At 36.4% G+C, this 12,536-nt stretch overlaps 1 protein-coding gene across 1 annotated transcript; it reads left to right on the forward strand.

Annotated features, from left to right (window-relative positions):
• Positions 1-3,795: 3,795 nt before the first annotated feature.
• On the forward strand, positions 3,796-9,062 carry LOC116250710 (beta-galactosidase 7-like). The gene is made up of 18 exons (XM_031624554.2): positions 3,796-3,899; positions 4,374-4,469; positions 4,565-4,677; positions 4,862-4,928; positions 5,090-5,182; positions 5,332-5,475; positions 5,566-5,654; positions 5,749-5,854; positions 5,958-6,045; positions 6,183-6,301; positions 6,400-6,564; positions 7,050-7,240; positions 7,471-7,577; positions 7,722-7,831; positions 7,940-8,053; positions 8,159-8,260; positions 8,342-8,553; positions 8,657-9,062. The coding sequence occupies exons 2-18, from the start codon at positions 4,374-4,376 to the stop codon at positions 8,760-8,762; spliced, it is 2,022 nt and encodes a 673-aa protein (XP_031480414.1). The 5' UTR covers positions 3,796-3,899; the 3' UTR covers positions 8,763-9,062.
• The last annotated feature ends 3,474 nt before the right edge of the window (positions 9,063-12,536 follow it).

The raw sequence follows: 12,536 nt of genomic DNA on the forward strand, positions 1-12,536 counted from the left end.
AACTTCGACTTGAGCTTAATCAAGCCAATTGATCCAAGCTTGAGTTTTAAGAACTCGAGCCGAGTCGAGCTTGAGCTGTTGAAATCAAACTCGACTCAAGCTTGAGCCAAGTTCTAGTTTCTTTTAAGACACTCATGGAGAGGTCGAGCCGGCTCAACTCGGCTCAAATTTGCTTAAGAACAGCCCTACAGTTAGAAGTTATTTGGAAGGAATAATATTATGTAATTGGCTCATGAATATGCCTCAAAGATTGAGTTAGATTCATAGAATATTAGTTCTAGTATTCCATGAATATATCCAATATTTATACATATTCACTAGACACTCACATAGGGTCTTTACTGCCAAACAGCCATTAACATGTTTAAGACAACAATTCACGAGACACTCACATAGTATATGTACTGCCAAACAACCAAAGACAACAAGCTGTAGGAGCTGATATGAACCGTGGGTTCCAATCTTTACAACTTTGAGTCGCTGTCCAATTTATTTGGATTCGACTACCCCTTGCCCTGCGGTTCAAAGCCTACTTCAAGGCCTAGATGTTTGTGACATTATTGTTTATGGTCTGAAGGAGTAGTGTGCAAAAAAACCTTTATTTTTATATTTCTACCTTCAAATGATTGACTATCTATATACATTGGTTTTCCTCCAAGTACAGAAATTTTAGATTAATGTCCCTTCGGCCAAAATTTTTATAGAGTAGCACCTATTAAAATGGAACCAATGACGTGATGCTTACATCCCAACCGGATCGCTTAGCCATGCTACACACTCCTCGAAGCAATGAAAATATTATAAATATGAGAGAAAGCCAAGACTCCTTGTCCTGTTAGTTGTATGTTTACATATGGTCCTTTGGTAATAGAAATAGTAAGATATTATTTTGTTTATCTACCCCAAGTATTGAGGCATATGTATAAATGTGATCTTTTGACAATAGAACAGCAACATTTTGTTTTGTATTAATGGGATTGAGACACTTTGTCTATTTTTAAAGTATAACTCCGTGGTCTAATTCAAATCAGGTCAGTAGATTTAGAGGCCAATCCGAGAGTGAGAGATGTCAGGGACCGATCTAGCTGCACTCTCAAATTGAATGTTTAGTTATCTTGGACTGGAAAATATTTGAGCGATCAAAAGCAGCGTGTTTAACTTAATTTAAATGTATATTATGATGATGCGTATGTAAACTTCTTATTTATTGAAAGCAAATTTTTTTGCCTAAAATTCTGAATTCTTCACCATCAAACGTTCAATGTTATAAAAGATGCTGGTTTTTTTATAGTAAAAAGGCTCACTAAACCTCAAATAAGGACTAACTTAAAATCATTTTTAAGCTCTCATGTAAAATCCTAGGTTACTGAAAAAAAAATCTCTGAAGTATTTTATCCCTTACACAAGTTTGGATACGAAATTCCCACATGGATCATATCATCCATTTCTTAATGCTCAAAAAGGGAGATTTGAAAATAAACCGTAAGATTTGATGATTTTTAGTGCTATGAAAGTGTATGCATAGCATTCTGCATGTTAACATTTAACAAATTATTTACATAGAAGGTCAGGCACCGTTAATTTTATTAATTATTTTATATTAATTTGATTGCCTGCCATTATCAAATTCATAAATATGGAAACTATGTTGACCTCTGCCATGACATGTTAAAGTTTTGGAGTGAGTGGAGGAGACCCACTGGCCAGCAAAGAACTGAAGGTTTCACTGAACCATTTGTTCTCGTTAAAGTACAAGATCTACTTTTGTGTCTTGAGATACCCTGTGCTTTCAACTTGTGCATTGTTGACTCTTTTTGCAACACGAAAGCTTGATGTCCTGACATTCTAAATAGAAGTCTGCCAAGTTGTTGAACCAACCCTCTTGAAGACATGTCATATTAACGTTTAATGTTGGAGTTTTAGTTAGGGATCAACTCGAGTTAGCCACTGTACTACAATTTATAGAGAAAAAAATCGTTGAATTTCTTACAAATATAGATTGAAAAATCTAACCAAAAGATGGGACAATATACAAAACATTTCAGCTAGTTAACATAAAACTTTACACGGTTTAACATATATTGAGACTACTGGCAAATACCATCCAATTCTCAAGGCAAGTAGTTTAATAGAGGCACAAGCTTAAGGAATTTACTAGGACCAACATAAGCCAAAGCCACCGACATTGAGAACTAGCTTGTAATTCACAGTAGAGCATGTATTAAAGTATAATTTCAAGCAAAATATAAGCTTAAAAAATTTCCCATTAGGGCAAAAAAGTAGGTACTAGTTGTATGATTGACACTAGTTCTTTTTTTTTTTTTTGTATTCCTATTGTCTCTTACTTCTCTCTTCCAAACAAAGTCACTTATAGTCTAGTTGTCATATGGTAGACCCTAGACTCAATAAAATCAGACACTGCAAGCCAGTTGACCCATTAAGGAGGAATATCTGGAACAATAAGGCTATTCATAGAGTTATGAACTCTATTTTTAGCATATGAAGGGATGTTTTTTTACTACTGATAGATTGCAACAATAGATTGCAAGGTCTTGATACCTCTTCGAAAGCCTGGGATCCGGCCGACCAGGCCTGGCCCGATAAGGAGTCAGACTCGAGCCGGCCCAACACTTGAAACTCTGGCCCGAATCGATTAAATTTAAAAATTATATAGTTAAACATAAAATAATATATAAATATAACTAATTGTAATAAAATATTATAACTATATATAAAAATTAACAAAAATATATATTAAAAATATAATCGCCTCCCACCCCCTAGTCAGCCCAATGCTTTTTTTTTCTAGGCCCAGTGCCCTTTTTCACAAGCCTAAGTAGGGCCGAGTGCCGGGTGTACCCAAGCTTACCTATTGACACAAATCTAATCCATCAATCACATGATTTTGTACATTGTAGCCAAAGATGCTTGGAAATTTGTGCATGGGCCGGGCTCAGCCCTAAATTTTAGCCAGAGGGGCATTAATCCAAAGTTTTCATGTTTGGTGGGACACCAATATATATATAAATAATCAAATATATATAAATAATCAAATATTTGAAGGTAAAAATGTAAAAAATTAAAGTATTTTGTAGGGTTGGTAAAATTAAAAGTATTTTGTAAGACCTATGAGCTCAGAGGTTATTGTAAATCTCAAATCAGCGTATCGTAAGTGCCGATAAAGTTTGGGCTTTAGTTATTTGCATTATCGATCAAAAAGTTCTCTACAATACAGGACATTAAGAAGGTTTACACCTAAAATCTTTACCTGCAAAGGTAAATGGTAACCTTTCACGTCAAAAGCCATCGGATTGGATAAGAAGATCCTACTGGATATTCGACAAGGATATCTGAACTTTAAAATGAGTGTTCAAAATTTGGATTTTCTAAAAGTAATTTAAGTCTGGATTTGGATCTAAGTCTTATAGGTGAAAATTCTATTAGTTGGTTATAGCAAGATTTTTGCAATTTAATTTCCTAGGTGATAATGGCTAAGGAGTTGAAGAACCAAACGTGTTTCTATCTTAAAAATAAAGGATAATAAAGAATTAATAGTTGTTCTTTATATGTTTTTTAGTAACCAAAGATTAAGATAAACATGGGAAACAAATGTTTCGAGTACTTGATCTTTATTTCCCTATAAATAGGCAACAGCTTAGTCGCATGCATCACCTTTTCTTCTTCTTTCTTTCTCATGATCCATTGATCGTGTCAAGATCATGGCTTCCAAAGTAAGAAGTGTTTTGTTCCTTGTTCTCTCTCTGCTGCTGTTCTTCAATGGAGGAAGGTCAGCTAGAAACCCTGTTTCGGTAAGCCACGATGGAAGGAGTTTGAAAATCAACGACCAACGTCGTCTCGTCATCTCTGGCTCTATACATTACCCAAGAAGTACTCCAGAGGTATCACATTGTATCGCGCATTTATCGTAAGCTTCTTCAATGATATTCTCTTAATGTTATTTTTCCTTTTTGAGAAGTGGATATCATATGTATGAACTGCAAAAGAACTAACTAATTGAACAATCACAAAGAAAGCTACATTCTTTGGGTCTTAGCTTTCAAAGAAGAACCTCACTGTCAAAACAGTCAAGAAGGAAAGATAAAGAACCAACGAATATCATCGAACTTCTCATTGGTGCCAATCTAAATTGTGACTGTCTCAGGTTCAACAAATTTTCTACTTTTAGAAGATTCCTTTTGCACGTATTTTTCTCTTAAAAAACTTCCGATGACCTTTCTGTGATCTTATATTTTGTCTCTTAATGAAAAAAAAAGTTTCATACTTTGCCTTTCCAATGAGTCCATATGTACCAAGCAATCCATCCGATTGACGGTGTATTTAATGATCTTATATTATTTTGGGACATGATTTAGATGTGGCCCAAGTTGATTGAATATGCAAAGGATGGAGGCTTGGATGCCATTGAGACATACATCTTCTGGAACGCTCATGAACCCCAACGTCGTCAGGTAATGCTTTCAGCTCATCAACCATGTCGATACACACACACACACACACACACATATGATGACAAAGCACTAAAAGTATATTTCTTAAACTGCAGTATAATTTCGAGGGTCGGCTGGATTTCGTTAAGTTTTTGAAGACAGTACAGGAAGGAGGATTGTATGCTGTGGTCCGTATTGGCCCATATGTCTGTGCAGAGTGGAACTATGGGTGAGATTTCTACTTCTTGTTGTATAAATATGGTCGCAAACAGAGACTGTAACTGACCGTTCAAGTTCCTGATTTTGGCTTCTTTCACATTATTCCAAACTTCAAGTTCTTGAACCAGTACAGAAAGCAAGGTGTCTCTGATTTTTCTCTTCTTGATTGTTTATTTTCTTTTCTTTCTTCTTAGAGGACTGCCCGTTTGGCTGCACAATATTCCTGGGATGGAGATTCGAACAAACAACGACGCGTTTAAGGTAAGGCTGCAGTCAGATCTTTTCTTTTTAATGTGAAAAAAATTGTCAGATTTATATGAAATGTAAGATTTTTTTTTATAGCCTTGAGATATTTTTATTTATTGCTACACTCTTTTGATATTGAAATGTACAATAAATACATCTTTAAATATGTTTGGCAGTATGAAATGGCGACTTTCACAAGAAAAATATTTTCCATGATGGAGGATGAAGGTCTGCTTGCATGGCAAGGGGGACCAGTCATCCTGCTTCAGGTTGGTACTTTGTATCATACTCCATTACTTTGCGAGCTTGGTTCTTGTTGTAAAAGATTATGGGAAAAAAGAAGAAGTAAGGGTAAAGATACGTTACACAAATTAAAGCGACCAATTGTCAATTAGATTTCTGTTAATCGGCAATGCAGATTGAGAATGAATATGGAAATGTGATGCAACAATATGGCAATGCGGGGAAAGAGTACCTAAAATGGGCTGCAGGCATGGCTGTGTCCTTGAACGCGTCCGTGCCGTGGATCATGTGTCAACAATCAGATGCTCCTGCTCCAATGGTGGCTTCGAATTCCTTTTCCTTTCACACTTGTTTCTGGTTAACAGCTCCTGGTTTCTCAAGTGCTTAACTGAATGTGATTTTGAAACAGATAAACACATGCAACGGCTTCTACTGCCATGATTTCGAACCGAATTCTCCGACTAGCCCGAAGATGTGGACTGAAAACTGGACTGGATGGTCTGTTTCCCTTTCTTTCTGCTACAGAACCAATCTTCTAAGACCCTATGAATCTGAACTTAAACTAAAGTTAACATAATGGTGGAATTTTTAGGTTCAAGGCCTTTGGAAGTACTAATCCACATAGACCAGCAGAAGACCTTGCTTACTCAGTGGCTAGATTCTTCCAGACAGGAGGAACTTTCCAGAACTACTATATGGTGAGTCCATCAAGATTGACTAAGTCTTTGGGTTCCTGCAGCATTGAAGTCTGAGGACAAAATTTCTGTGCCAATGTTAATTTATCATTGTTTGATCTTACAGTATCATGGAGGAACCAATTTTGGCAGAACAGCAGGTGGCCCGTTCATCACTACATCTTACGATTATGATGCACCTCTGGATGAGTATGGTACTGCAAATAAATCACACAACGTGAACAAATAGAAGTTGAATTAATTTTTTCCGGCGTATTAAGCTTGTATCCTAATAGTAATCTCTAAATGTTACTTCTTATGTGATTTAACAGTTTTTATTCTAATTTCACAGGGCAACCAAGACAGCCAAAGTGGGGTCACTTGAGGAATCTTCATTCTGCGCTTAAGCAGATGGAGAAGGCTTTGATCTATGGTACTCGACAGAACGTCAGCCTTGGTAATGACTTGGAGGTATCTTCTACAAACTTTTCTCTGTCCTTTTATTTTTTCTTCAACGTAATAGAATACTAGAAAGATGAGCTGAGCCATATATTTGATGGGATGCTTAGGCTTCAATATACAAGACAGAGGATGGTACAACTGGCTGCTTTTTAAGCAATACAAATACTGCATTGGATGCCACAGTTACATTCAATGGGAACAGTTACTCTCTGCCAGCTTGGTCTGTCACCATCTTGCCTGATTGTGTGAACTCCATCTACAACACAGCACAGGTTTGACATTTCTCTCTTTGCCACATTATTAAATATATAATAAGCTAATTACATGAAGCGGTCTGGATGAGAAGAATCTGAACTCTCAAGAAGTGAACGAGAACTGTCACTTTTCTTGCTTTTAAAGAAGATCCTCAGTCTCCGACGATCTTAGTTACTTTGGTTGATGCTTTGTGCTTTTCCTCTGTTGAAAATTCGCTTTTTCTTTCTCAAATATTTTGCATAAATCAAATTTACCAATTGTTCCATACCATGTCTTACTGCCGTTTCTACGTCTGTTTTTCCATCGAATTTTATAAAACATGAATTGACCAGTGCCCTCATTTCCAATTCAAGTATTAGTTTATTCAATTTTTATTCTGAAAATTAACTATAAAATCTCAGTTTTAAACGTCTACCAATAGTTTATGATTATATTGCAACACTAGCTTTTTATTTAGCTTCTGCAGCATGAATTTGATGTGGTATTGCATGTGGCTTTGTAGGTCCCTGTCGCTCCACAAACTGTGACTTCAAAGCAGACAAAGGACGATGAAACTGGAGTTGAGAATGTGGTATGGCATAAAGAGAGCATTTTTTATAATATAAGGTCGAAGGATCTTTTCCCTGCAAAGAAATTGCTTGAGCAAATTACCACCGCAGCAGATAGGAGTGATTACATGTGGTATACAACTGGGTGAGTATTCAGAAAGATTTTCCCAAGGCAATGCTAATTAATTCTTAGGATTTTATTGGCAAAAAAAAACGTGTCTTCTCATGTAATTTTTTTTAAAACCTTATTAGAATATTATCGAATATTGCTTTAATCCAAGTAAAAGAAAAACAGAAGAAGGGAGTTATTCTGAAGCCAAAATTTTTTTAATTGTTGTACTGCTCCATTGGCTGATTCCTCTCCTCTGCATACAGTGTTCATGTCACTGAGGATGACTCTTTCTGGAACCAAGGTCGAGTTATATTGAGAGTGAATACTTCAGGCCATTCACTTCATGTGTTTGTCAACAGTGAACATGCGGGTACCCCTGTCTCTCTCTCTCTCTCTCTCTCTCTATATATATATATATATATATATATACACACACACTCAGCTTGTATGTCTGTTTCCTAGATAACATGATACTTACAACTACTCTAATTCTCGAGATGTGATTGTCAATCAGGATTTGCTTATGGAGGATATGGGCATGGAGCATTCAACTTTGAGCAACCAATCAATCTTAAGCCAGGGAAAAATTATATCACTCTTCTCAGTGCAACCGTTGGTCTTCAGGTATTGTTCAATCTCCATATTTGCTCTTGCGGCTTTACTATCAAGATATATAATATATATAAAATGTCATATATCTAACATGGTTCGGTCTTTTGCATCTTGAATTAGAACTACGGGCCTCTGTTTGAGCTTGTTCCAGCAGGGATCAACACTGGTCCGGTTGAAATTGTCGGCAGCAACAATGCTACCAAAGATCTGTCAAGAAAAGTTTGGCTATACAAGGTAATGAATCGTCTACACAATGTATCAGATACTGACTTTAGGAGGCAAGTGATTCAAATAGTCTATTATGCGCTTATATTTTTCCAATGTATGCATCAAATGCAGATTGGTTTGAGAGGTGAAGATGACCTCTTTACTAATCCAAAGGATTTCACATGGACGTCAGCAAGTGACCTGCCAGTCAATACTCTATTCATTTGGTACAAGGTACACTTTCTGTTCACTTTAAGTTTAAAAAGTTGCACAGAATTGTGAATTTTCTGATATTTTCGATTCATGGCTGCGCAGGCTGAGTTCAGGGCACCAAATGGTAGTGAATCGGTGATTGTGAACCTTGGGAGCATGGGGAAAGGGCAGGCTTGGATCAATGGCGAGAGCATTGGACGATACTGGCCTCTTTACACTTCCCCAGAGGATGAGTGCTCGGAGCCCTGTGATTACAGAGGGCCCTATAATCCATCCAAATGCACCACACAGTGCGGTGAAGGAACTCAGATCTGGTATTCACTTCCCATACCTCCTTTTCCTTTTGCTCTTGCAGCAGAGAAGATCTGATGAATCCTCAGTTTTTTACTAATCGGATCGTTTTTTGTTTTTTGGCAGGTATCATGTGCCAAGATCATGGCTCAATGAAGGGTTGAACACCTTGGTCTTATTCGAGGAGCTGGGAGGAAATCCGTCTCAGATCAAATTCAGAACTGTTCACTAGTGATCGAGGAGAGGACGCTGCTGGACTTCTCTACAAATTTGATGACAATGGTTTAATTTTTCTGTTTTTATTATTCATCGTTTTGAGTTTTAGGATTTCTTTTCTAGCTCCTTGAATGGCTGGTAGCTGTCTCCAGTAGAAAAGTCTTTGCTTGAAACATTATAGTCCAATTGATTTTTCTTTTTGAACGAAGATGACAACTTGGAATTGTTTGATGGTTTAAATTTGGTACATCTTCGAGAACTGCCGTTTTGTCACTCTGCACTGCCATTTCTTGAAAGGAAACTAAATTTTACAGAAGCACGCCCAACTTTTGAAGGTGCAGCGGAGACACACTTGAGTTTTAATTTCTTTTATTTAACTACTTGAATTTTTTCAGTTTAATGGCTTGAACTGAGCGGCATAAGTAATGGGTGCTTAAGAATCTTAAGCTTGTGTCATACCAAACTTAAATCTGAAATATGAAATATGCAAGCAGAAGAACATATAGTATGGCAAAAGTTCTCTAAAACGTCACTTCCGAATGTCATCGATTCAACCAGAACTTTCGAATTCAATTCCATCGTCTTTGATTGTCACCGCTATCTTCGTATCGACATCTCAAACACAACTGAACACTACCATCAAATTCAGTTCTTTCAATTTTTTGAAAAGGAATTCTCCATCTTACGGGGTAACTTTCACCATCACAATTTAGGAAGAGAAACGTAATCAATCTTCCTGGGTTGGTAACAAAATGCTACAAGAGAGGCTACCATCTCTAAGCGGACCTTTCCCCTATCGATGGCAACAGAGAGGCTTGGCCTCCCTTGAGTTTCCGTCGTTCCAGGTACACACACACAGAAACAGATCCCTGCAAGAGAAATATCATGCGTGACAGCAGTGGGGAAGCTGGCAAACACCATTTCCTTTGCATCCATCCAAACACCATTTTACATTCTCCTTTCTTTCCCTCTCATTTTAAATGCCCTTGAATGTTGCCAAAATATAACAAAAAAAGTCTTTTCGGATCAAATTGACCCCTTTCATGTGATGTGATGCAGTAGCTGATTCGAAGGCCTTAAACAATGAGCCGACTTTTTAATTAAGTCTCTTGGATCTTTCTGGCCTTCAGGGAAAAAAAAAAATCAAGTCCAAGTCCATTTTCCTTTAAACCAAGAAGTTGAGTTGAGTTGGATGGCATGTTATAGTCACATCTTTAGTTCAAATCTTGAAGAGTGCTATATTGATGGTATTAAAAAATGTTGAGCTTAATTATGGGAAGTGAACTATTTTCTTTCTCTCTTCAATGCAGGTAAAGAGCCGATAAAATGAGAATATATAACAAAATTTGGGGACAAGAGGTCCCCTAGATACAAAAACAAACCGCAAAAACAAGAGCAAAAGATGAAATATACAATACAATGCACAAAAGAAGAAGAGAGGCAAGAAGAGAGAAAAAATACGAGGCGACACAGTCACGTATCCACAGACGTACAGCGGTACCTCAATCTAATGGCAAACTGGACATCCCCCTGCACAAGACGAGCCACAGAATCTGACGAAGAGAAGGCGCCCTTGAAGACTTTGTTGTTGCGCTCCTCCCAAATGCGCCACCAAGCTGAAATGAATCACGACCTCCAAACACGACCCCAGGAAGCAGACAAGTGGGGGGAAGGACAAAAGAGAAAAAAAAAAGTTGCAGTATGTTCAATGGAGGTAAAAGAGGATGAACAGGGTACATGGTTCCTTGGCTAAAGACTCACCCTTTAAAAGTTGCAGTATTTTTCAATAGAGAGAGCGATAGATTCTTTTCAACATTCCCTTCTTCTCCAGAAACCTTTTTTTTATCTGACGGAAGCCCAGCATGCAAGATTTCAAAATACTTTTTCCTGTTTTTTGCGTTAAGATATTATTATTAAGATACTATTAATATTATTAAGTTATCATTTTAAATATCTTAATCTCCTATTACTACTATTTGAAGTGTTTATGCTTATTAAGTATTTCTTTGACTTTTTATAAACTACTGAAATAAAAGGTTTACCATAAAAATGGAACTATCTAACAATGCATTAACCAAATTGAAGCCTGAGCCTGACCACCTGTAATCACCAAGAAGTTTTCAAAAGTCTATATTTAGCATTTTTCGAACATTAAATGATAATTTTGTGTCAGCTTCAAGGATTTTCGACTTCAAACACTTCAATTTTTCTTAATTCTAGTCAATTTCTTCTTTTATTTGACTATCAACTATATTTGAGACTTATTTGGGTCTAATTCAAACATTGGACACAAAGTCCAATCTCAATTCAGACTTATTTTATAATTACTAGGGATTCAGTCCAAAAACTCATATAGAAACCTAAACAAATCCCTAAATCCATATTCAAATCCAAACTACAGCTCTAGATCCAAAAAAAAAATCTCAAGTTCTAGATCCATCTCCAAGTTATAGCTCTAATTCCAAAATGAATCCATATCCAAATCCAAATTCTAAAGCCATATTCAAAACAGAATTTACATCTGTACCTAGATCCAAATTCAATTCTAGACTCATTTAATCCCTATTTGTCCCTTCAATCCATTTTAGATCCGATCCAGACTCAAGATCCAAAATATAGATCCATATCCTTGTTTGGTTCCAAATTCTTAATCTAGATCCAAATTTAGATCTAATTCTATGTTTTTACCTCAATCCAGATCTAAATATGATATTTTGATCTAAATATGAATTTTAGATCCAAATTAAAGATCCAAATCTAAATATATTATTGTTTATAATTCTAAGCTTTTGATCCAGATCTAGCTTCAAATATGAGACATAGACCCATTTGTGTATCTAAATCCAAGTCATCATTCAAGTATGGAGACATTACCATCTTTTTTCAAATACCAATAATTTTTTATTCAAAATACCCTTTGATTTTTCAAAACTGCCCTTAGTTTTTTGAATTATTAAATTTTCCAATACGCCCTTCTTTTTTTATCAAAATACCCTTGTGGGGCCCCCGGTCGGGTTAGCAGGCTGACCAGACACGACCCTGGCCTGGCCAATCATAGGCTCGATCAGCCTGGGTGCGCCTCTCCCGGCCTGGGTGCGCCTGGCCTGGCCAGGCTAGGCTAACAACTAGCCAAGCCCAGCCGGTGGCTTGCTAGAATATGCCTGTGACGGTTCAACATGGCCTTTTTAGGTCTGCCAGTGAGCTAGGCTTAGGCCGCGGGGCCCTTGGGGAGGTGCCAGCCGGATTTAGTCAACCTATTTTTAGACAGATTTGACCATTTTAGTGTTCATAAGTTATTTTAAGTCAATAAAGATTAATTAATGACTAACTTCACTTTTAAAAAAAGACCAAAATGCCCTTGAGCCTCCCTCCTTTATAAATACCTCATCATTTCTCTCATTTAACATCAATCCATTATCTTTCATGTCTCTCCTCTTCTGTTTTTTTCCAACATATTACCTTGATTTTCAAATATTTGCAATATTACAAAATTTCTCTCTTTGAACCTATGATGAATGGTCATCATCCCTCTAAATCAAGATTTTAATTTTCAAAACAAAGTTTAGTTAACTTGTTTTTATACAAAAAAACAAGTTGAAGCCATGTTTTGCAAAACAAGTAATTTAAAAATATGTTTCTAATCATATTTCTTTAAATAAATGGAAAACTTTAATTTTCAAGAAAATCTTTGAACATAACTTATATTTTATTTGAATTATAGTGACATATTTGAAGAACTCAAATAATTTTAAGAACATATCTCTTTGAACAATTTATTTTCTAAACTATT

The sequence above is a fragment of the Nymphaea colorata genome, chromosome 3 (genome assembly GCF_008831285.2).
Source record: "Nymphaea colorata isolate Beijing-Zhang1983 chromosome 3, ASM883128v2, whole genome shotgun sequence".
NCBI classification, from domain to species: Eukaryota; Viridiplantae; Streptophyta; class Magnoliopsida; order Nymphaeales; family Nymphaeaceae; genus Nymphaea; species Nymphaea colorata.